The following is a 24,957-nucleotide window of genomic DNA, read 5'->3' on the forward strand; positions in this document are numbered from 1 at the left end:
AGCCCTATCGTGGGAGCACTTTTGGGTCTTTGGATGCTGCCATGCTTAGCTGACTAAGGCCCTCTCCATTGTTCTTGTTAGGCCCCTGGCCTCGGCCTGAGCTCCCTTTCTGCATAGAAACCTCTTCTGCTACTACACTCCTCATGCATTGAAGAAAGCATGAGTTCAGTCGGTTGGCAGAGGGAGTGTAGCGCCCAGGATTACATTAGACAATTGACGCTGGGTGAAAAAAATGGGTTACAAAAATCGTGGGATAAAATAATAATAATAATTATAATATTGCTGTCCTAAAGTGTGTGTGTGTGTGTGTGTGTGTGTGTGTGTGTGTGTGTGTGTGTGTGTGTGTGTGTGTGTGTGTGTGTGTGTGTGTGTGTGTGTGTGTGTGTGTGTGTGTGTGTGTGTGTTGTGTCTGAAACAATGAACATGTCCCTGGAACACAAACATCCTGTCCGTATTATACTGAATCATTTAATCCAATTCAGATCGTTTTTCACATTAATTCCTTTTAATTAAATTAAGTTCTATTTAGAAACAAATTCCTACGTCTCCTCTCAATGGAGCGTGGTTTGCAGACAGGGGGTTTAAAAATGACACAACCTTCTAAACATGCAAAACCCCTCAGACTCCTTAATAATTAAATTAAATTCATTTATGGCTGTGTTCAGTCTTGTTTCATTTGTTTCCCTGTTGTACAGTCCAGTTCCATTGAGGGACTATAGTTTTGCAGATAGGTTTTTAAAAATAAATAAGTGCACTAGTGCTATAAATTATTAACCACTTTTCAATTTCAACCCGATGTCCCTATTTTGGGGGCATGTCATTACAGTCGTAAAAATTAAAAAATACTACAAATAGGAGATAATAGTGCAAAACACCTCACGTTGCCACATGTGAGGAAGAAGAGAGGAGACGAACTAGATAAGGATTTTAACTCAATCAAAGGTTATGATCACAGGGCAACTAGTTCAATTACACTCTTTATTTGAGGATGCGCTAGCCCCTCCTATAGTCAGCTAGTAGTAGATCTTCGCCTTACACAAACATTACATTGACAATGAATGGAGAATGTACTTCATATGTGGACGAGCAAATCAACATGGTACGTCATGATGATGTACAGTACGATGATAAGAGCGCCTCTCACTTCACACGGGTGTGATTCTTTTTTTGAGTGGTGCAAACCACTCCAACAACCAGCTTTGTCTGTACCCGTGTACCTGTACGTGTACCCGTGTACCTGTACCTGGGGCCACGTACGGGTGAGCATGGTTGCTATGGTTAGTGTGTGACGTCACTGCACCACTCAGTTCACACGGGTGTGATTTTTTATCACACCATCCGCTGAGCTAGAGACAACTCCTTCACTTGTATTTTGAGGACAGGGATTCTTTGAGTTTGGCTAGGGAGTAGAGAACCTGTCTGTCATTCCATATTTTGGTGGCGGCACAGTAGAATGCATCTTTACCCATCATGTTTGTGGCGAATTGTGGGGGAATGAGGTCAGATAAGCTCCTTCTGGTGGCCCAGTTGCCCATGCACAGGCATCACTGATCCTCTTGAGTATGCATTATTAATTAGACCACGGACCCCCATAGCTCTTGAGTGTGTTTAAATGGAACCAAATGGACCCGTAAGGGTTCCATTTTTGAGTGGTGCAAACCACTCCAACAACTGGCTTTGTACCTGTGTACCCGTGTTCGTACCAAAAAAATGAGCATGGTTGCTATGGTTGCTATGGACATTACGTCAGACCACAGCTGATCAGGCTATATAAGACCTCGCACCACTCAGTTCACACGGGTGTGATTTTTAACACAATCATAGTTCTAGTCCATTTGGTTTACACACTCAGAGTTCGAGACTTGTAAGGGTCCATTTGGTTCCATTTAAAGAAGAAATATTTGACCAAAACACATGTACCCTTGATCAGCCTATAATCCTATCCCAACATACGTTGACCAACTTGACCTTGAAATTGTTTCATAGATGCCCGGTGTTCTCCATTTCCCCCACCCCTCCCACAGTAAAATGCAGTTAGAATGGAGCTAGTTTGTCTTCATTCTAATGCAGGTATTTTAGTAGGTCCTTTTTGAGCGGTGCCTCCGCTCCATTACGGAGCTTTGTGTGTCCCTATGTATGTATGTCTACGCGTCCCAGCACGGAAATCTGCAACACGATAACTCTGTCATTTCTCGACCGCTTCGGACGCGGGAAGGCTCGCCGGAAGAGGCCCGGCCCCCTGGCCGTGTACATGGGGGTCCGGATGTACCGGGGACCCCCCGGGGACCCCCACATGCACGGATGAGTGTGACAAACGGCTCGAGTGTGACAAACGGTGCATGTGTGAGTAACAGGACACTAACCACTAAGACGCCCTGAGGGCGAGAAGCGACGGGCGAGGTCGCGTGCACGCATCCGCCTGGGTGACGGCAGACTGCTGGGCGAGCGCTGGCGCTTTGGCATGGGGGGTCAGATCAACATATGGAATGAATTGTGTACTGGCCATATGTGGAGCGTGTCTTGAGTGTACAGGGTTTGATGAGGTCAGATCATTATATGGAATGTCAGAACAGGTAGGATGGGTGGGGAGGATCAACATATGGAATGTCAGAACAGGTCAGCTCCATATATGGAGATCTAAGGGTTTGAGTTGGTCAGATGTAGAGTTGCTGGCCGGCTCCATGTATGCAGATCTAGGTGATGATCCAGTCTTATCCATGTATGGTTATCCAGGGTTAGATGAGGTCAGTGTCGTGAACTTCATATATGGAAATGGCCATATATGGTGGTGTGATGTGTCACGAGGCGTGACCATATATGGAGGCGTGACTAACTGAGGGGAGATGCAGGTTTTCAAAGTATGTGACCTATGGACAGAATATTTGTGATGCTCTTAAAATCTGTATGTCAGCAATGAACTGATTCAAATTATAATGTGTCCCTCACTTTTATATGTGAAATAATATAACAAAATACAGCTGTAAATGTATCTATGCCCATACATCACCACGAAACAAATGCAGAATGCTAATAATCTGTTTTCATGTCTATCCCAGTCATACTGTCGTATGTCATATTGTAGCTCATTGACTCGGAATGAATATGTGCATGTGTCAATTTTAGTAACCCTTCCCCTCCCTCATAAACGAGGACGCACACAGAGCGCCAATATGGTGCAGTGTGTGTTTTGTCAAAGGCTCCTACTGTACCAACAACGCACCTACTGTACCAATTTGCCAATTTGTCGGCGCACCAAAACGAAACGCATTCTTCGCAAATACAAACTGTAATAGCAGGCTGGTGTGGCGAACAGGACTCACCATGTTTCAGTGTACACAAAACAACAGCACATAGTGGATATCTTGTCTCATGGTGCCTTCTCTCTAATTCCTGTCTTGTCAGGTGATAAGTAGCATGTACTGTGTGTACTGTAGCACAGACACACACACTTTGGAAGATGCTAATGATGCTGTTCACATTCCTGCATGCATATGGCCTGAGTTATATTTAGTTGCGCGCAGGTGTTGCGCACCAAACACAGCAAATAAGTTCCTGCTGTGAGCTTGTAGATCAGCTATTTTCGGTGCGTGACACCCGTGACTAGTAGTAAGCATATGTCACACTCGTACTTACACAGTGTTACGCACGCACGCACGCACGCACGCACGCACGCACGCACGCACGCACGCACATGTATATCATATTGTAGCTCATTGACACACACACACACACACACACACACACACACACACACACACACACACACACACACACACACACACACACACACACACACACACACACACACACACACACTCTCTCTCTCTATTAGGTGAGTGCCAGCAGCATAGAGTCAGTCAGCCCCCCTTTTTCCATCTCTATCTGTTTCACTCTCTCTCTCTCTCTCTCTCTCTCTCTCTCTCTCTCTCTCTCTCTCTCTCTCTCTCTCTCAAGCTCCGTGGTTCACTGTCTGTCATTCTTTGTTTCTATCCTGGCTGTGGTGGAACTCTCTTTTTTTTGCATCTTTCATTCCCGCTTTCATCCCCCGATGCACAGAAGCCTGTCTCCTTAGGGACTTCCTTTCTTTCGCTTGCTTGCTCCACTCACTCACTCTCTCTCTCTCTCTCTCTCTCTCTTTCTGCACATGCCAACCCACGGGCTCACCTCCTTTTTATTTTGGACGCTGGACCCCCCTCTCTCTCCCTCCTAGGAGTTCCTATATTTCCCTTGCTTGCTCCACGCGTATCTCTCTCTCTCTCTCTCTCTCTCTCTCTTTCTCTCTCTCTCTCTCTCTCTCTCTCTCTCTCTCTCTCTCTCTCTCACTGTCTCTCTCTCACAACCTCCCCCCTCTCCCATTCACCGGTGATGAAGGGAACTTCGTCCTGAATCTCTCTCTCCTCTCATCATCTCTCCTCTCATCATCTCTCCTCTCATCACCTCCTCTCCTCTCCTCATCTCTCCTCTCCTCTCATCCTCTCCTCTCCTCTCCTCATCTCTCTTCTCCTCTCATCACCTCCTCTCCTCTCCTCATCTCTCCTCTCCTCTCATCACCTCCTCTCCTCTCCTCATCTCTCCTCTCCTCTCCTCATCTCTCTTCTCCTCTCATCACCTCCTCTCCTCTCCTCATCTCTCCTCTCCTCTCCTGCTCCTGATCTGCGTCTAACGAGGGGATCATGTTCTACTTCCAGCTGGTGATCATGGCGGGGACGGTGCTGCTGGCCTACTACTTTGAGTACACGGACACGTTCCCCGTGCACGTCCAGGGCTTCTTCTGCTACGACAAGACCTTCTCCAAGCCCTACCCCGGCCCCGAGGAGGCCGGCAAGATCCCCCCCACGCTCATCTACTCACTGGTCACCGCCATCCCCACCTTCACGGTAAGGAGCAGACACACGTCCTGGGGTAGGGGAGGGGGAGTTGGCCTTGCTGCATCGATGTGTACGCGTCTGAGAGGGCGAGAAAGTGTGTGTGCGTGCGCGCGCGCGCGTGTGTGTGTGTTTGTATCGGTGTGAAGAGAGAGCGTGTGCGTGCGTGTGTGTGTTTGTATTGGTGTGAGAGAGAGGTGTGTGTGTGTGTGTGTGTGATGATCGTGAAACGTGTTATTTGTAGTTATGGAGAGCATGAGAAGAGAAAGCGAGCTTTTCCAAGTGTAAAGTTGTGAGCGCAGCTTCCCACTACAAAACTAATTATTCAGTGTTATTTTAACCCCTAGAATGTGACAACGAGTTCCATTTTCACTGTGGTGTAATGACTGAACATGTGTGTGTATATATTATCCCATGCATGCGGAACTGTTCATGACACTATACTTTGAGTGTGTCCATAGTACAATCCTCATGTTAACTACTTAAACCCTATAGACCAGTGGTTCTCAATTTCTCAAACCTTTTCAAGACACTGAACCCATTTTCACTAGTTTGGGTCCCGGGCAAATGAGCCATTTCTCTTTTTGGGTCACAGACTAAAACTTTTAGGAACAACTGCTAGACTAGACTATCAGTCATCTGGACCTGAGCTGGCTGTACTTGGACCACTCTTTTCCCACCTCCTCCAAACCTCTTTGCTTTGCTATGTTTGGCTAATGTTGACGCCCAGATGATGGGATGGGATGATGGGGATCACATTGGTTAATCCTCGTCTTCATTGCCATCTATCCATCTATAACTGCGAGAGTAAGGAATGTAAACGGGTCCATTTGGTTACCTTAATTTAACTGTCTCTGCTCGTTGACTAAATTGACACTCAACGATGATTTGACCTGATGAGTGTGGTTGGTAGAGTGAATGTGAAACATGGTCGACCCGCCTGGTTTGTGCTCCCCCTGCTGGTGAGTTCTGGGAGTGTTCTGTGGAGATCATCCATCCATCTCCACACTCTCTGTGTCCTGAACAGATTGTAGAACCGCATGGAGGGAACCCCTGTGTGTGTGTGTGTGTGTGTGTGTGTGTGTGTGTGTGTGTGTGTGTGTGTGTGTGTGTGTGTGTGTGTGTGTGTGTGTGTGTGTGTGTGTGTGTGTGTGTGTGTGTGTGTGTGTGTGTGTGTGTGTGTGTGTGTGTGTGTGTGCGCGCACGCTCGCGTGCATCATTCAGCAGATAAGGACTAGAATACCTCATATCACTGTTTGTTTGATGTTTTCATAACTGAGACATGTATATTCTATAAGACAGTGTGTTAATGTGAGACTAAATCAAAGACCTTTTTAAAACATTTGTGACACAATAAAATTATACTTGAAGTACCCAAAAGTAGAAAGTACTCATTATGCAGAATGTCCCATTTTTAAATGTAAAAAATGTATACAAATCTTTTGAGAATGTCAGATCTACAAGCTCACAATGTGTCACATCGCGGCACATTTTGAGCTTGTAGATCTGCTATTTTCAAATGGACCAAATGTATAAGGCTGAAGGGTTAATGCATGTTTTATAATACCAATCAAAATAAGCAAATAGTAACTAAAGCTGTCAAATGATTGTAGTGGAGTATGTAGTATAGAAAAAAGGAAATACTCCAGTAAAGTAAACATTCCTCAAATGTGTTCTACTTGTACAGTATTGAGCACATGTACTTAGTTCTGCCCTAACCCAGGAAGTGTGACTGAGTGAATATGATGAACACAAAGCTAACTTTATTATTAATATATAGTGTTGCTAGTGTTGTCAGGCATAGAATGAAGTATAGACCAGACTTGACAAAATATGGTTAGTTATTACTAGTTTATTATAGCAAAGCATGGTTACAGAAGAAATAGAGTATTTGGTAGATATGATGGCAACAAAACTTTGTATACCTTACCAAGCCTTTTTATACCTTGTTTGTCATACAATCTGTTGACCTGGGACCCTTCATCATCCTGCCCGATGCGGATGATGATGTCCCAACAGCCAGGAACCTTGGTGTTGTCCTGGACAGTCAGCTCTCGTTCAAAACTCACATCACAGCTGTCACTCGATCCTGTAGGTTCACACTCTATAACATACGACGAATTAGACCGTTCCTCACCCAGGAATCATCCCAGCTCCTAATCCAGACAACAGTCCTGTCAAAACTTGACTATTGTAACTCTCTCCTTACTGGCCTACCGGCATGTGCACTGAAGCCTCTCCAACTGATCCAAAATGCCGCAGCTCGCTTGGTCTTCAACCAGCCAAAATTCTCAAATGTCTCCCCCCTGCTCCGCTCCCTGCACTGGCTCCCGGTCGCTGCCCGCACAGAATACAAAACTCTGATGTTGGCATTTAAAGCAACCAAAGGTATGGCTCCCCCATATCTTGCCAGCATGATTGAACCCTACAAACCCTCCCGCGCACTCAGATCAGCCAACGCAGGGAAGCTGGAAGTACCCTCACTAAAAACGCCGGGACAACGCTCCACACGTCCCAAACTCTTCTCCCTTCTGGCCCCAAAACTGTGGAATGCACTTCCCGTTGCAATCAGAACTGCAGCATCACTCCCGATCTTCCGCCGTAGTCTGAAAACCCACCTTTTCAGACTCCATCATGGCCCATAGCACTTACCCTACCCCCCTTAGACAGCACTTCTTAGACTTATATAGCATTTGAAACAGACTTATAGCATGTCATGTAGACAGCACAATAAGTGCATTGTATGTAGTCATAGCACTTCATAGTATATATGTACAGCATAGTATAGCATATATGTGTAGTTTATATGTATAGTGTCATTATATAGATATGTTCTAGTTATAGTTTATATGTATAGTGTCATTATATAGATATGTTCTAGTCACGTTCTTAGCTTATGCATGTTTCGCGATAAATGCATTTTTACATATGTGATGTATTCCCATGCTTTTTGTTCTTGCTTATTGTAAGTCGCTCTGGATTAAGAGCGTCTGCTAAATGCCTAAATTGTAAATTGTAAATTGTATCATATCAAAATGACATTTAGCTGGATTCTAATATTTCTTGAAATGTATGAAACCATTCTTGCGGGTTTGTTCCAGCCAACACTCCATTTGATTTGTTTTCAACATTTGGCCAATATTGCTTGGTATCCTAGCCACAGTTTTTTGTTCAACCCCAGTTGAGAACCCAGCTAAACATCAGTTGTGCTCATTTAGACATTGTATTTCTGAACTCTGATGGGGTGGGGGGTGTTTGGGGGGGGGGGGTAGGGGGGGTAATAGATGAGAATAATAGATGAGAGACATCTATTATTCCCGTCAGATATCATAATAAAACATATTTTACATAATAAAACATTTTTATCATAGGCTAGTCTGATATACTTGACATACTGACATACTAGATATTGAGTCATATCTCTCTGACAGGTCATAGCATTGTCCTTAAACCGACAATCAGTCAATTCTATTAAGGATTATATTGTAACTTTTCGGACACGGGGCGGCTTGCCGGAAATGGGCCGGCACCCTGGCCGCGTTCCTGTGGGTCTAGAAGTTCCGGGACCCCCCGGGGACCCCCACACGGAGTTGCACCACTCACTTCACACGGTTGTGATTTTTGTTTTATGAATATTGGAATTTTTCAGAAAGGCGGTTTATGAATCGGCCTCGTGTCCTACAGTAAATGGGTTAAAGATCATCATCATCATTATCATCATCATCATCATTATCATCATCGTCATAACTACATTGGCCCAGAGTCACATTGATCTTCCCTGGTAATATCGTCAGAAGCACAGTGTGACCAGTATCAATGTATGGAAAGAGTGTGTCAGTGAAAGTGTGTGTGAAGGTGTGTATGTGTGTGTCAGTATCAGGATCAGAGAAAGACAGCTTTCCTTCATCCCAGTCCAGCTGGACTCTGATTGTTTGGAGGTTCTGCTCCAATGAGAGATCAGTGGTTGACCCTGACGAGGAGCGTGCTGTATATTTACCATTATAGAACCTTATTCTCCAGAATTGACCGCCTCTGTCTCCCTTCCGCTGATGAGAATCTGCTAGCACACCCACTATCCAGTTTATATTGTCTCTGACCTTGACATCCCAGCTGTGAGTCCCTGAGTTAAAGCCCTCAGAACCCAGGACATATTCAAACTTATCAAACCTCTCTGGGTTGTCAGGGAGCTCCTGAGGCATTCCGAGCTGCTGTTTGCGGAATGTCACACTGGTCAGATTATCAGACAGGATGTATTCTGGATGGGCAGTGTTGGGGTCAAGAATGACGGGAGTGTAGGAGATGTCCTTAATTTTGCCCTTCATCTTGTTCCAGACTCTGAAGGACAGGTTGCCCAGGTGTTTCACCTGGTCTATCAGCGCTCCAGAGACTGGCTGTGGCTCCTGCAGTGTGAGCTGGACTCTTTCCTTTGTGGTCTTGTAGTTCTGCAAGAATGAGATGGGTTCAGCTCTCAGATCCTCCACTATGTCTCTGATTCTGTCTGAAAGGGTTGATATCTCTCTGTTCAGACCCTCAATCTTCTCCTTCATCATCTGACTCTTCTGCCGCTCTTCATCCATCAGTGCTTTTATGCTAGCCTCCTCTTCCTCTTCTAGAAACTGATGAAACGCCCTAAACCGTTTCCTCATCAGCATCTCTGTGTCCTGCGTCTGTGTCCTAATGTGTCCTGCTGTTTCATCATAGTTTTCTCTAAATCTTTGAAAGACCACCAGTTGTTCCTTTAAACGCGTCAATGATTTCTGCACATCCTTCTTGTGAGTCATAGCAGCTTCATCGATGGGTCTGAAACTGTGGCTGGTGTGTTTTTCTGAATGAAGACACACAACACACACAGGCTCTTGACATTCCAGACAGAGCACTTTGAGTTCCTCAGCATGCAGACTGCAGATACCCTCACACCCTGTTCTCAGACGTTTTGCAGCTTGCTGCTCTCTCTCCAGTGTGAGGATATCGCACAGATTCATAAGATTCAGGTTACAGGGTGGAGGATAGAGTGCATTCATTTTCCTACAAACTGGACAATCTGTTATTTTGCTCTCTATCCACCATACCCGCAGACAGGCTTTACAGAAGCTGTGGCTGCATGACAGGGCAACGGGATCTTTAAAGACGTCGTGACACACAGGACAGTAAAAATCCGCATCCGAAAAAGACAACCGTGCAGCCATTATGAGTGAAGCTACTGTACAAACACTCTGCTCAAGCCAGGAAATAAGCCAGTCCGTTGTGGTAACACTTCCTCTTCTAGAATGTTCCCTGAAGTTCACTTTCACTGTGAATCCTGTTTTTTGTTAAAGTCCATTCAGCCGACAGTCAGCAGCAGGTTCCAGTGGTCTGGGTCAGTATTCTCTCCTGTAGCTGTGGAAAGACAGTCTGTCCTCCCTCACTGGAAGTCACGAGCTCAACTTGCTCAACTTGAATCTTGCACGTAGTCGTAGTCTCCGTCTGTGTGTGTGTGTGTGTGTGTGTGTGTGTGTGTGTGTGTGTGTGTGTGTGTGTGTGCGTGTGTGTGGGTCATCAGTGAGACATGTAAGAATAACAACCAATCTGTTAAGGGGAGGAGCTTTGACAAATCACAGAACTGTTGCAATGTTCTCTCTCTCTCTCTCTCTCTCTCTCTCTCTCTCTCTCTCTCTCTCTCACAACATGCATGCACATTCACCCGGAATCTAAGTTTATGAGTTGTAATCTACGATCAGGTTGTAGTATGCCTTGCAAATGTAGGCATAGTACTGTACTTGAGGCATGTATGGCTGGTTTTATTGTCTCTGGGGTCACAGAGCCTGCACCTCAACAACTACAAAGTGAACACATTATAAACTTTTATAAAAAAAAAAAAATCTTTTTTAAACAAGACCTGTAATGAAAATTTAATTTATATTCCTGTATAATTGATTTATTATGTATTACTTTAATATTGTAAGACTGCATTCTGAACTATTGCAACTTTATAACATCACATTGTTAATGATTATGTCTGGTTCTGAATGGGGGCCCTAGCAGGGAATGTAAACATGGGAGATAAGGAGCCATCTGCATTATAGAGTTCACTGCTAAAGGAGAAGTACTTAGCCAAAATACTGCACCAGGTTGGTCTGATTACATTTATATCCTTGGGATTAACCTTTCCTCCTCCTGGAACTCTGTATGTAGGTTTTACCAACACTGGGATCGGGGTCAGTCTCCCATTGCCTTCTCAGGCAACTGACGCATTTCAATCCATTGCTAAATTAAATGACACAGATGCTTTCCTGTTTTTTAACTTTTATTTAATAAAAGTTTCCTAAATAATAGTAAAGTACCAAAAGCATGTGGCGAGAAATAGGATAAATCTAGTTTCAGCATATACACACACATCATTCACATACACATACAGACAAGTGGCCGTCAGGGCAAAGGTCAAGTACAAGTAGTGTATGATACAGTATAGATATATACTAACTGATGTGTATATACGGATGAGCTATACATACAGTATGAATATTTACATTAAATATACATTTGATAAGTGTGCGTGCGTGCGTGCGTGCGTGCGTGCGTGCGTGCGTGCGTGCGTGCGTGCGTGCGGTCTCCAGTTCCTCTCTTTTTCCTCTTATTCCTACTCTCAATGAATTGAGCCTAGATTTAAGCTAACTCACACATAGGAATGCACTCAAGACTATGGCTTAGGTCTTTAGGATATTTAGCTCCAGCTCGCTGACGATCTTCAATCATAAGGCCACACCCGTTCGCAATTAATAAGCACAATATAAGCCCTTGACTTATAATGCCTGCTAACACCTGTATAGGAATCATACATATAGAGGCGTATCATTCTATATAAACAGGTGTATATTCTATTAACCCTTTGACCTATGTATGCTTCAATTTGTTCTCTGACTGAGTGTATTCATGTGGTCCCAGCACTGTGTCCTTTGTGTGACATGTGGTTTCCATCTGAACCAGTACAGTGTTGCAACACCACAGATATTCTGATTACTTCCTCAAGATCAGAACTGGTTGGGTGGGGAATATGGTATGATGCTTTGTGCAGTACGATAACTTGTTGTCATGTCAAGTCGACCTTTTTGGCAGTATCCAAATGTTCTGGAAAGTTCTGAGAAAAGGATGACTAATGTGTTTTGGTAGAAACTTGGGAAAGGCTACGGAATATTCGTGTGCCGGCTCGGTACCGGGGATATTGTGAAATCATCTGTTGTGAAATCATCCTCTATATAATCTGAGGGCAGCCAAAGTGAAGGGAGCTAATATGCCAGACTAACAACCGAGGAACAAGTGCGACTCTACTTCTGTACGGTTCATCGGCTGCTTGCACAGCTATCCTTTTTCGACTCTTGTACTTTTCTTTTTGGATTATAATCCCAGAATGCGCTAAATGATACTCTTTGAAACATTTACTTTAAATACAGGAATGTTATAAGTTTTATTATAGATTTGCAGTTACAGTTTAAGTAATAATCAGGTTGAAGCAGTTTAAAATGTTCAATACTATTGCAGTTTTCAATCTGTCAGTCTCGATCTGGTCAGATGTCGTCACCTGGCTATGGTGTGAGAGAGTGTGGACCCTCAAAGGGAAAAGAAAGGATCGCTGACCAGCCCTGGTACAGCAGCAGATAGGATAGTGAGATTAAGAACAGGGGCGCCAGGACATACTTTGAGACCACACAGAGTGTGAATTCAAAACATGACACTACTGTTTATGACAAACTCTGTGCATTATATACAAGACAGTATTACGAGAGGTGCAACCCCCCGCCCAGTGGTCGTATGTCACATGGGTATTATTGAGAATACATAAGATTGACATAATGTACATGTTGCTGTGGTTTAAAGTTAGTTAGGCGAGGAGTGAGCTGGAGGCCAAAGGTGGGGCTCCTTCCTGCCCGTTCTGTGGTAGGACGCTGGCCTCTTCATTGGAATGGAAAGATATTATCTGTGCACGTTGCCTGCGCTTTCGTAAACAACACCTATAAACCTGATACCGATCAAGATAAAATAGGTGTAACACACCGGATGGATGCTTTTGCGTAAACAGGCCGGCATAAAGGTTTTAAGGTCAACATCGGCATATCTCAAGATTAGTACAGTAAAGTACAGTACTGCATGCTGTTGGTCAAGTAACCATGAGTTGATACTGAGTTGACATCTATGCATGATTATGAAAATTCAATACAAATTATCAATTGCATTTATTCAATAATCAACAACAAGTCAGAATATTAACCACCCACAGAAACAGCCCAACTTAAAGAAAATCTAATTACAATAATAACTCAGTGATTACATATTAAAGCTCTTTTCCATATTACCATTGCCTTCTTCCTGATGTTATTAGGTGTATTAGGTGATCAGTCTTTATCCTCACCTGATACAATCCTAATAGGCTAAAAAGGTTCACAACCCCTATATTACCTAAATCCAGATTGGGAGTTCTTGTCCTAATTTTATTCTATAGTTATTGGCTAATTTTGCTACCCTATCTGCTATTTCTGCATGTTAATGCTATTTTAGCTCAACTAAAGAAACTCGATTTGAATCCTTATTTTGTGTAAAATAGCTAAGCCTGCACCAAACAGATCTTTTAGGTTTCTAACTACAGAACGAGAGAGCACACTCTTGCTTCTGTGCATGAATTTTTAAGGGCCCAAAATGTCACAGCCCATCACTTCATTTGCAACCTCCCTCTGTCTGAAACCATCCCATTCCTGACAGCACTATCATCCATTTCTTGGAATCAGTGGTCCTTTCCACACCCATGAACATCTGCAATATTCATGTTTCCTCCTGTTGTCTAGTCAGAACAGGCTGCTCCACCCTACCCAGATACTTCATCTACTGCTATAGTCAACCTTTTCCTGCGGTTCCGGCCTCTAACAGATCCAAGTATACGCAACAGTTTACATATTCACTCTTGTGTCCCACGGATGCGCTTCTCTAGAGTCATTACTCAAGCCGTGGCATTATCCAGACTCATGCTATTTTCATTACATCTACGAAACATAAAGTCGGCCTGATCAATAAGTCAAGGTCCACCATGTATGTACGGTTCGTTACTTTAAACTTTAGTAACAATTTAAACACTCACTGTGTAGTCACCAAATGTGTTAGTATGCCTACATGGCCTCACTTTCTTACAACATCATTCTCTGTTTCACTTCTTCATTTACTCCTTATTCACTTTTCCTCTTGCCTCAAATGATCCTGTCTCTCTCAGCTGCGGGCCTAGGTCACGAGCAGCAGCCATCCTGCCTATTTCCTGCATAGCAACTTCCCTACAAGGCTTACATTCTTCATACAGTTTCCTCTTTTCCAAGTAGCTGCATACATACTTGCACAACTCTGCCACTGTCTCTACAGCACGTCTTTCTCTCTTCCTGCCTTTCTCATGGAGTGGCCTGTTAACCCTTCACCTGCCACTACTAGCCAGGCCTAAATGGTCCCGAGCAATACAAATTCAGCAACCTTGTTGTCAGTGCGTGTGTGTGTGTGTGTGTGTGTAAAGGTTATATAAAATCAAATTAAAAAAAAATGTTCATCATGACTGTCCTCAACCACAATTTAAAAATAAACTGAAATTTCACTTAAATGCTCGATAGTTTTCATAATGTTCATCATCATGGCTAGCTACGTTGTTTCAGTGTTGTTAGAAGGCGTTTTATGAATCGGCCTCGTGTCCTACAGTAAATGGGTTAAAGATCGTCATCATCATTATCATCATTATCATAATTATCATCATCATCATCATCATTATCATCATCGTCATCATCATCATTATCATCATTATCATCATTATCATCATCATCATCATCATCATCATTATCATCATCATCATCATCATTATCATCATCGTCATAACTACATTGGCCCAGAGTCACATTGATCTTCCCTGGTAATATCGTCAGGCACAATGTGACCAGTATCAATGTATGGAATGAGTGTGTCAGTGAAAGTGTGTGTGAAGGTGTGTATGTGTGTGTTAGTATCAGGATTAGAGAAAGACAGCTTTCCTTCATCCCAGTCCAGCTGGACTCTGATCATTTGAAGGTTCTGCTCCAATGAGAGATCAGTGGTTGACCCTGACGAGGAGCGTGCTGTATATTTACCATTATAGAACCTTATTCTCCAGTACTGACCGCGTTTGTCTCCCTTCCGCTGATGTGAATCTGCTAGCACACCCACTATCCAGTTTACATTGTGTCCGACCTCAACATCCCAGCTGTGAGTCCCTGAGTTAAAGCCCTCAGAACCCAGGACATATTCAAACTTATCAAACCTCTCTGGGTTGTCAGGAAGCCGCTGACTCTTTCCGAATTTCACACTGGTCAGATCATCAGACAGTTTGTATTCTGTATGGGCAGTATTGGGGTCCAGAATGACAGGAGTGTAGGAGATAATGTCCTTCATCTTGTTCCAGACACTGAAGGACAGGTTTCCCAGGTGTTTCACCACGTCTATCAGTGCTCCTGAGACTGGCTGTGGTTCCTGTGTGAGCTGGACTCTTAACATCGTGGTCTTGTAGTTCTTCAGGAATGAGATGTCTTCAGCTCTCAGCTCCTCCTCTATGCTGCTGATTGTGTTGTTCAGATCGTCAATATTGATCTTCTTCATCATCTGACTCTTCTGCTGACATTCCTCCCTCAGTGCTTTGATCCTGGTCTTTTCTTCATCTTGTAGAAACTTATGAAGCTTCTTAAACTGTTCCTTCATCTTCATCTCTGTGTGCTGGGTCTGGACCTCAATGTGTTCTGCTGTTGTTTTAAATGTCTTAAAGACCATGAGTTTCTCTTGTAAAGCCTTCTTGTGATACAGCGCAGCTTCATCGATGGGTCTGAAACTGTGGTTGGTGTGTTTTTCTGAACACACAACACACACTGGCTCTTGACATTCCTGACAGAAGAGTTTGAGTTTCTCCTCAGCATGCAGACTGCAGATAGTTTTGAACGTCTCACACAGGCTCTTCAGAGCCAGGTTACAGGGCGGATCAACATTTGAGGAAGTTTTCTTACAAAGTGGACAGTCCTTAATTTCCCTCTCTCTCCACCATCGCTGCACACAGTCTTTACAGAAGCTGTGGCTACATGCAGGCAGGATAACAGGATCGTTAAAGATGCCTTGACACACAGGACAGGTAAAATCCTCGTCTGAAAAAGGCAACTTGGACGCCATTTCTTCTCTGAGTGAAGCTACAATCACTCTGCTCAAGACAGGAAGTCAGTCAGATGGTAACAGTCCTTCTTCTAGAATGTTCCCTGAAGGTTTCTTTCACTTTGAATCCTGGTATGTGTTACAGTCCATTCAGCTGGCAGCAGTATGTTTAGTTGTCTGGGTCAGCTAGATGCAGTCTGTCCTCCCTCACTGGAAGGTGTGTGTCTGTCTGTCTGTCTGTCTGTATGTCTGTCTGTGTGCGTAGTCAGTGATAATAACAAGCACCTATAGTTTCCCTCCTATGAAACTTGTAAAGGGCGGAGCTTTGACAAACCACAGAACTGTTGCAAAGTCATCTCATGCTCGCTCACACACACACACATGCACGCATCCGCACGCGCGCACACACACACACACACACACACACACACACACACACACACACACACACACACACACACACACACACACACACACACACACACACACACACACATTCAAAGTGGCAACTTCATACAAAAAAAATCAATTGAATGAATTTACCCACAATTAACACAGAGGACTTTGTCGTGTGGCGGAATGACTCAATAACGTGTGTGTGTTGGACTGTGGGGGGGGGGGGGGGGGGGGGGGTGTTTGAATAAAAACTCCATGCATGCAGTTGTTGTGATAAATTCCTATCTGTGCCAGAATGACACGGATGAGAGACGTTGAGAAGCTAGGTTTATGATCTATGATAGCAGCACAAGAGAACGATGCATCGTGGTTTATGATCTATGATAGCAGCACAAGAGAACGATGCATCGTGGCTTATGATCTATGATAGCAGCACAAGAGAGTGATGTATCGTGGCTTATGATCTATGATAGCAGCACAAGAGAGTGATCCATCGTGGCTTATGATCTATGATAGCAGCACAAGAGAACGATGCATCGTGGCTTATGATCTATGATAGCAGCACAAGAGAATGATGCATCGTGGCTTATGATCTATGATAGCAGCACAAGAGAACGATGCATCGTGGCTTATGATCTATGATAGCAGCACAAGAGAACGATGCATCGTGGCTTATGATCTATGATAGCAGCACAAGAGAACGATGCATCGTGGCTTATGATCTATGATAGCAGCACAAGAGAACGATGCATCGTGGCTTATGATCTATGATAGCAGCACAAGAGAATGATGCATCGTGGCAAAGACTGAGGTCACACAAGTGTATGAGTTGAATCTGTTCTGGTTTGTTGTATACAGTAGTAATAATAATGATAAACTTTAGTTGTACCTTTCATGATATTAACTGCAGCTCAAAGTGATTGACAGAGCATTGAAGAAAAAAAAAAGCGAAAACATATAATAAATATAATATAATAAAATAATAGCAAAAGCATAAACCAACATTAAAATAATAGCAAAAAATACAGTGAATCAGGAAAGAACTGTGAGGACATGAATACCATTAAGGGTACATGGTAGTCACGTGGGTTCAGCAACACACATATTTGAAATGAGTTAGGGATGCACCGAAAGGGAAATATTTGGCCTAAACCAAATGCCGAATATAGGAAACAATTGGCCGAAAACCGAATTCCGAATAGCCGAATATGATTAATATTAATTTATAGATCTTGTTTTCTTTCACTTTTTAAAAAAAAAACACTATTTTTACTGTACCATTGCTCATGTCATGCATTCATTGCATACATTAATTCCAGACTGACTGCTAAAACATTGTATCAATATCTCTGATATTTCGAAATATTTCCACGCCGCAGAAGACTGTGACATGTTGGCGGTGTGCCGGCCGCGCATATCAACCTACAATGTGTTCGATATGTTGACATGTTTTGTGCGGCGCACTGCATTTCGATCACGTCATGAATACAAAAAATTAGGTTACGTAGGTGTTTTGACTATTCAGTGGTATTTTTTAGCCGAACGCCAAACGTCTGCCTCTCCTCACCACATCCACTACGGACTCCACTCCCATCCTCTGTCTCAGCTCTGCGCTGGTCTTTCTCTCCCTCTTTCCCTTTCATGGTATAGTAATTTATTTATTTAACATGCATAAAAGAGATTTCAGCGAAGCAGTTTTAAGGCACACAATGCTAGTCTCCGGAGGTGCACACACTGCACAGGATACATACAACAACCACAATTGATTTTCACCAGGGCTTATTTATTTTCCTCACTCGTTGACGTGCCTCCCTTTCTATTTTTTCCACAAGATGTAGCCAAATGTTGCCTAACTTCTCCAACTAGGTTCATTAGCCCCCCTTGTCTCTCCCATTTTCTGTACTTTTTCTTGTAAGTTATTTGACACTAACTTTTATTCTGCGAAAGTTGTGTTGGTATTGCTTTTTTCGCAGCATTATTTTCCTCATTGTTGTGTTGGCTGCGAATAAGGCTCTAGCCTACGTGCAAATGTGCTTGACGTCTTCTCACGCATAATCTCAGAGTACGGTATTTTACTCAAGTGTACTCTGATTCCTTTTCATTATTTCCTGCCTCTGCCCGTTCCTGCTAGTTTCTGTTTCTAGGCTCTATGTTGACATTTTCTGCCACTACAGAAATATGAGTAAAAAATGTTCGCTTTAAAAATAGATATATTCAAAGATTTGCACAAATTGTCACAAAATGTAAAAGCTCAAAGTATAAAATCTCACAGATGCTTTCTCTGTACTAACAGGTTATTTAATGGAAAGCACAACAGTCATGTGGTTAGGAACAGGATAGATCTTAGTTTCAGCATACACAGACATCAGTCACGTACACATGCAGTAAGTGACCGTGAGGGCAAAGGTCGAGTACCATGTCGTTGATGTGAGGTAGAAACCTCAGATGTACACAACCGTTGCTTTGCAGGAAAAATAGAAGATCTAACAGTTGAAGCTCAAAACGTGTTGCATCGCTGCAGTAAGTAAAGTAAGCATACGCATAATGCTAGTAGTATATACCTATAGGTGCATGATGCACAAGTGAGAGCATTATAATATATTATTGATGTATGTCAATTTTCCAGTAGATAATGAGGCAAAACAATTAGGTCTAATCAAAAGGTTTATTTGAAGATAATACAAAAAATGAGAATAAGTCCAAAAGTAAAGTACAACGATGAATCCAAAAAGAATAGCTGTGCAAGCAGCCGATGAACCGTACAGAAGTAGAGTCGCACTTGTTCCTTGGTTGTTAGTCTGGCATATTAGCTCCCTTCACTTTGGCTGCCCTCAGATTATATAGAGGATGATTTCACAACACAGATGATTTCACAATATCACCGATACCGAGCCGGCACACGAATATTCCGTAGCCTTTCCCAAGTTTCTACCAAAACACATTAGTCATCCTTTTCTCAGAACCTTCCAGAACATTTGGATACTGCCAGAACATTTGGATACTGCTAAAAGGTCGACTTGACATGACAACAAGTTATCGTACCGCACAAAGCATCATACCATATTCCCCACCCAACCAGTTCTGATCTTGAGGGAGTAATCAGAATATCTGTGGTGTTGCAACACTGTACTGGTTCAGATGAAAACCACATGTCACACAAAGGACACAGTGCTGGGACCACATGAATACACTCAGTCAGAGAACAAATTGAAGCATACATAGGTCAAAGGGTTAATATAATATACACCTGTTTATATAGAATGATACGCCTCTATATGTATGATTCCTATACAATATGGATATGGATATGTAATGAATATATATTCATGTGTATAGTCTCTTGAGACAGACTGTTTACTCCATCAATACAAATTCAAAGGAAAAGAGGGCACTGTTTTTCCTTTCTTTTTTGATGATGGGTTCTCAGATTGATAGAGGTTGATGAGTATACGATGAGCATAAGCACAGTATAAGATGCCTACACACATAAATAGTAACTTGTCTTGTTCTTTTGTTTTTATCAGTTTTTTATTTTATTTTTTGCTCTTAAACCTCTCTTCGTTGTCATGAAGCCGCTGACTCTTTCCGAACAGAATGACAGGAGGAGACAATGTCCTTCATCTTCTTCCAGACTCTGAAGGTCAGGTTGTCCAGGTGTTTTGCCTCATCTATCAGTGCTCCTGAGACCGGCCGTGGGTCCTGCAGTGTGACCTGGACTCTTTCCATCGTGGTCTTGTAGTTCTGCAGGAATGAGATGTCTTCAGCTTTCAGATCCTCCTCTATGGTACTGATTGTGTCTGAGAGGGTTGATATCTCTCTGTTCAGACCCTTAATCTTCTCCTTCATCATCTTACTCTTCTGCTGCTCTTCCTCCTTCAGTGCTTTGATGCTAGCCTCCTCTTCCTTTTCTAGAAACTGATGAAGCTTCTTAAACTGTTCCTTCATCTGCATCTCTGTGTGCTGGGTCTGGACCTCAATGTGTTCTGCTGCTTGATCATAGTTTGTTTTAACTTTATTAAAGACCTCCAGTTTCTCCTGTAAAGGCTTCAGTAATGTTTGCACTTCCTTCTTGTGATCCAGTGCAACTTCATCGATGGGTCTGAAACTGTGGTCTACGTGTTTTTCTGAATGAAGACACACAACACACACTGGCTCTTGACATTCCACCAAACAGAAGAGTTTGAGTTTCTCAGCGTGCAGACTGCAGAGATCCTCAGACCCTGATGATGTTCTCTGACGTTTTGCAGGTCTCCGTTGTGCCTCCAACTTGAAGGTCTCACACAGGTTCTTCAGAGCCAGGTTACATGGCGGATCAACCATTGGGGATGTTTTCTTACAAAGTGGACATTCCTTCATTTTCTTCTCTCTCCACCATCCCTGCAGACATTCTTTACAGAAGCTGTGGCTACATGGCAGAATGACAGGATCTTCAAAGATGCCTTGACACACAGTACAGGAAAAATCCTCGTCCGAAAAGGGCAGCTTGGAAGCCATTTTGCCTCTGAGGGAAGCTACAATCACTCTGCTCAATACAGGAAGTCAGTCAGTCGGATGGTAACAGTCCCCCTTCTAGAATATTCCCTGAAGGTTTCTTTCACTCCTGGTATGCGTTACAGTCCATTCAGCTGTCTACAGTTGTCTGGGTCAGCTAGATGCAGTCTGCCCTCCCTCACTGGAAGGTGTGTGTGTGTGTGTGTGTGTGTGTGTGTGTGTGTGTGGGTGTGTAGTCAGTGATAAGAATGACAAGCAATTTCCTGGTTACCCTCCCACAAAACTCGTAAGGGGCAGAAGTGCTGCAAAATCTAACTCTCTCTCTCTCTCTCTCTCTCTCTCTCTCTCTCTTTCTCTCTCTCTATCTCTCTCTCTCTCTCGCACACATACAGCACACACACGCACACATACAGTACACACACGCACACATACAGCACACACACACACGCACGCACGCACGCACGCACGCACGCACGCACGCACGCACGCACGCACACACACACACACACAATCAATGTTCAACGTATGATAGTTTCTCAGGCTCAACACTATTTTTGCGAAATGGGATTCTGGTGTAGAACGTGGCACAAGTTTGCAGCCGCAAGAAGTAGATGGAAGTGTGACTCTCTGTTGCGATGTATCTGCTATCTGCCCTTTAATATCTGCACAGCCCAGTGTGGAAGCGAAAAGGAGTGAACCCAAGAAAGTGTTGATGATTGTCAAAGTCTTAGAATAGCAGCAAAGATACAGTGTGCACCGGGAACAGACTGAAGTCCAAACAAGTGTCTGAGTTCAACATGTTCTGAAGTTTGTTCACACCAGACTAGAGTATTTATACATACAGCAACGCCTCCGTGGCAGTCACGAGGATATTTGTGAGAACCTTATGTGAAGATAGCATAAGGTGCACAGATAACAATAAGGTTAAACAAGTTCATCAAGATATTCTGGTAACATCAGAGTTCGTTGTGAGGGTTGTTGAGAGGAGAGACGATATAGAGCTGAGGGACCCCATCGTGGTAAACACGCTTCCCAGGCTTCTTGTTCACCGTATGCAGTACCAGAGAAGCAAGGACACCTAACAGCAGATAGCAGCATGTATGTTTGCAGACAGAGTGACAAACATCATACAGAGAGGTTAAGCAATAAAGTTTGTCCGCTCCGTATCTAATCAGCAGTTTACTTATACATAATGCATAGGTGTCGGAAACTTTAAAAGCTTAACAGATGCACATGATCATACTTGCACAAATGAGAGCGTGCTCAGACACACTCGATGTGAAGGCATTTCATGCATTGGTTAATTTATAACAATCTCACACCTCACAACATGAGATATCCTATATGTGGTGCCGTGCTGTGAACTCTCTCACACAACCACAGTCACTCACCTATATGTGGTGCCGTGCTGTGAACTCTCTCACACAACCACAGTCACTCACCGATCTACATCAGGCCGCTGAAGCTGTCCTGGCAGACTGGCCTTAGCCTGGCTAATAAGCCAGACCGAATCAGCCGTTGGCAAAAAAAAAATTGCCTGCCGGCGGATTACGGTCTGGAGAGGCTCAATTGTACGCCCATTTCCTACACCAGAGAACTGGTGTGGCCAATCGGGACACGGTATGCAATATGGGCGGGCTTTGGTACAGTGACGTTCAATGCTTGAGACCTTTGACTGACAGTAGCTCTGACCAATTGCGTCAAAGAGAAACATTTTGAACCCGCCCCCCGGGAAACAAGATCCATACACAGCATCTCCAGACTCAAATACCACACGACAGTGTGATTTGAGTCTGGCTTATTAGCCAGGCTAGACTGGCCTGGCCTAGCCTGGGTCATGGCATGGGCCATTGCTCCAAGCAGCTATAGAAGCTATCCTAACCTAGCCTGACAGAGGTGTGTGTGTGTGTGTGTGTGTGTGTGTGTGTGTGTGTGTGTGTGTGTGTGTGTGTGTGTGTGTGTGTGTGTGTGTGTGTGTGTGTGTGTGTGTGTGTGTGTGTGTGTGTGTGTGTGTGTGTGTGTGTGTGTGTGTGTGTGTGTGTGTGTGTGTGTGTGTGTGCATGCACGCGCTAATGCAGGCCAGTAAATCATGACACCCGTCACCCAGTCCAATTCTTCAGCAGGAGTAGAAGCCCCAAAATTATCCTGGCAAAGTGCCGCGCCATTTTTGCTGTTGACTCGGTCGGAGGCAATTAAACTCCAACTCTCTTGGAGAGCAGAGCAGCAACTTATCACCCATACGCCATGGGAGACATGGCACACACTAGTACAGTCAAAGAGTGTACTCCAGAACCATATACATTTCAAGATTGAGATATAGTAGTTGAGAACACGCATGGGGGTGTGTGTAATGTGTCATATCAAAGCACTGGTGTTTGGGTCAGGGCCAGAGGTCCCTCCCAGGGCCACCAGAGGGCACTGTAGCGCTCGCTGTCAGCTAACAGCAGGGTGCTTGTAAAGTCATCAGTCAAGTCTTTGAAGTGTTGGCTCAGAGCCCACCACCCTGCTGCCACAGTTTTCTGGCAGCAGTGTGTGTGTGTGTGTGTGTGTGTGTGTGTGTGTGTGTGTGTGTGTGTGTGTGTGTGTGTGTGTGTGCGTGTGCGTGTGCGTGCGTGTGCGACGTGCGTGTGCGTGTTCATCTTAAAAGTTTGTCTAGCCAGTTATGTCTAACATGACTTAACTTTCATATTTGGCCTTAGATAAGATAAACCTCCATTGATGCAGGTGTTAGTAGCAACAACAGATAATGAAATACAGGAGACGTATAAGATTAAAAACAAACCAACCAAAAAAACTAGATGAACACATCTTGAATCTACAAAGTAACTACAGTTTTCACATAATTGGAAGTACAATACTCTGAGATGTAGTTGAGTAGAAGTATATAAAGTCTTGAAAAATTGACCTACTCAAGTAGAGTAAGAGTACCTCAAAATGTTTAAGTACAGTACTTGAGTGGATGTATTCAGTTACTTTCCAGTTCCACCACTGCTGGTGTAATCCAGGTCACCTCATGTGTGTGTGCACGTACGTGAGTGTGTTTGTTCCTTGTTCCAACTCCACCTCACACGTTCCCATGTCACGCTTCCCAATTAACACATTTCAGCCGAGAAGTGATGAGGCTCCTCAGCCTGTCAGCTCATTAGCTGCACTAGAAGGTGTGGAGTGTTCGTTCAACTCTGAGCATGTACGAATGGAACCAAATGGACGTGAAAGTAAACCGCGAGTCATAGTCAATAGGCAGAACATTCTAGAATCTAGACCACCGACAGGGTGCTGTAATAGATCCCCCCCCCACCCCACCCCCCTGCTCACATCATTGCTCCATGTTTGTTGTTTTTCTCTTTTATCCATCCTCTTCGTTTGACTCCATCACTGCACATATCATGCATGTGAAAAATAAAACTCTTGAATCGTTTTGTCCTCTCATCATCATAACTAGTGTTTTTGCAATTTGGATGAACTGTTAGACCCACACAGTAAAATCCTGAGTGTTCATTTAACTCTGGGCTTTCTGGTCCATTTGTACTGAATAAACACTTTTTTTGCAGAAACGAACGCAAACAACGGCCATATCAGACTAATATGGGGGGGAGAACACAACGGAGACAGCGCTTCTTTCACCTGACAAATCTCATTTCTTGTTTTTACCTTTACAGTGTAGTGTAGACAGTCATTTTGAATGTTTTCCTTTTTTTCCCCCCTTCTCTGCCTCTGTACAGTATGTCTGTTTGATGACTGCTGCCACTTGTCTCAAGTACTTCCAGCTCTCCACTGAACAAAAAGTGAAGAACGAAGGGCAGTAGGTTCACATTGAATGAATGCCAGAGTTTGTCTTTCCAGCATATGGTGCTACTGAAATACTCAACCATATAGACCAGGTCAAACTGTAAATATTAGAATAGGTTAACAGATTAACAGTGAAAGAAATGTTGACTATTATTAAAGAGATAGGCATTTCTCGCTCATAATCGAGCTGAAAGAGCATTCGGTCCCATTGGCTATTTTTGGCACCTAACACGTCATACGACCGAGTATAAAT

At 43.6% G+C, this 24,957-nt stretch overlaps 3 protein-coding genes across 3 annotated transcripts in view; 1 reads left to right on the plus strand and 2 right to left on the minus strand.

The window, feature by feature from the left end:
• The window catches only part of LOC306937041 (phospholipid phosphatase-related protein type 5-like), a gene marked incomplete at its 3' end in the record, with an annotated part of 63,301 nt that overhangs the window by 26,107 nt on the left and 12,237 nt on the right, over positions 1 to 24,957 (plus strand). The window contains exon 3 of the mRNA XM_079520715.1: positions 4,689 to 4,877. Within this exon, the coding sequence (XP_079376841.1) occupies positions 4,689 to 4,877 (189 nt within the window). The remainder of the gene's footprint in view (positions 1 to 4,688; positions 4,878 to 24,957) is intronic.
• On the minus strand, positions 8,142 to 10,272 carry LOC306936004 (E3 ubiquitin-protein ligase TRIM39-like). The gene has a single exon (XM_079519411.1). The coding sequence runs from the start codon at positions 10,049 to 10,051 to the stop codon at positions 8,558 to 8,560; it is 1,494 nt and encodes a 497-aa protein (XP_079375537.1). The 5' UTR covers positions 10,052 to 10,272; the 3' UTR covers positions 8,142 to 8,557.
• Positions 14,739 to 20,918, minus strand: LOC306936226 (E3 ubiquitin-protein ligase TRIM39-like; the record flags this gene model as incomplete). Its single annotated transcript, XM_079519719.1, has 2 exons — positions 14,739 to 15,839; positions 19,998 to 20,918. 2 exons carry the CDS (start codon positions 20,916 to 20,918, stop codon positions 14,739 to 14,741), a joined length of 2,022 nt encoding a protein of 673 aa, XP_079375845.1.

The sequence above is a fragment of the Electrona antarctica genome (assembly GCF_951216825.1).
Source record: "Electrona antarctica genome assembly, chromosome: 14".
Taxonomy (NCBI): domain Eukaryota; kingdom Metazoa; phylum Chordata; class Actinopteri; order Myctophiformes; family Myctophidae; genus Electrona; species Electrona antarctica.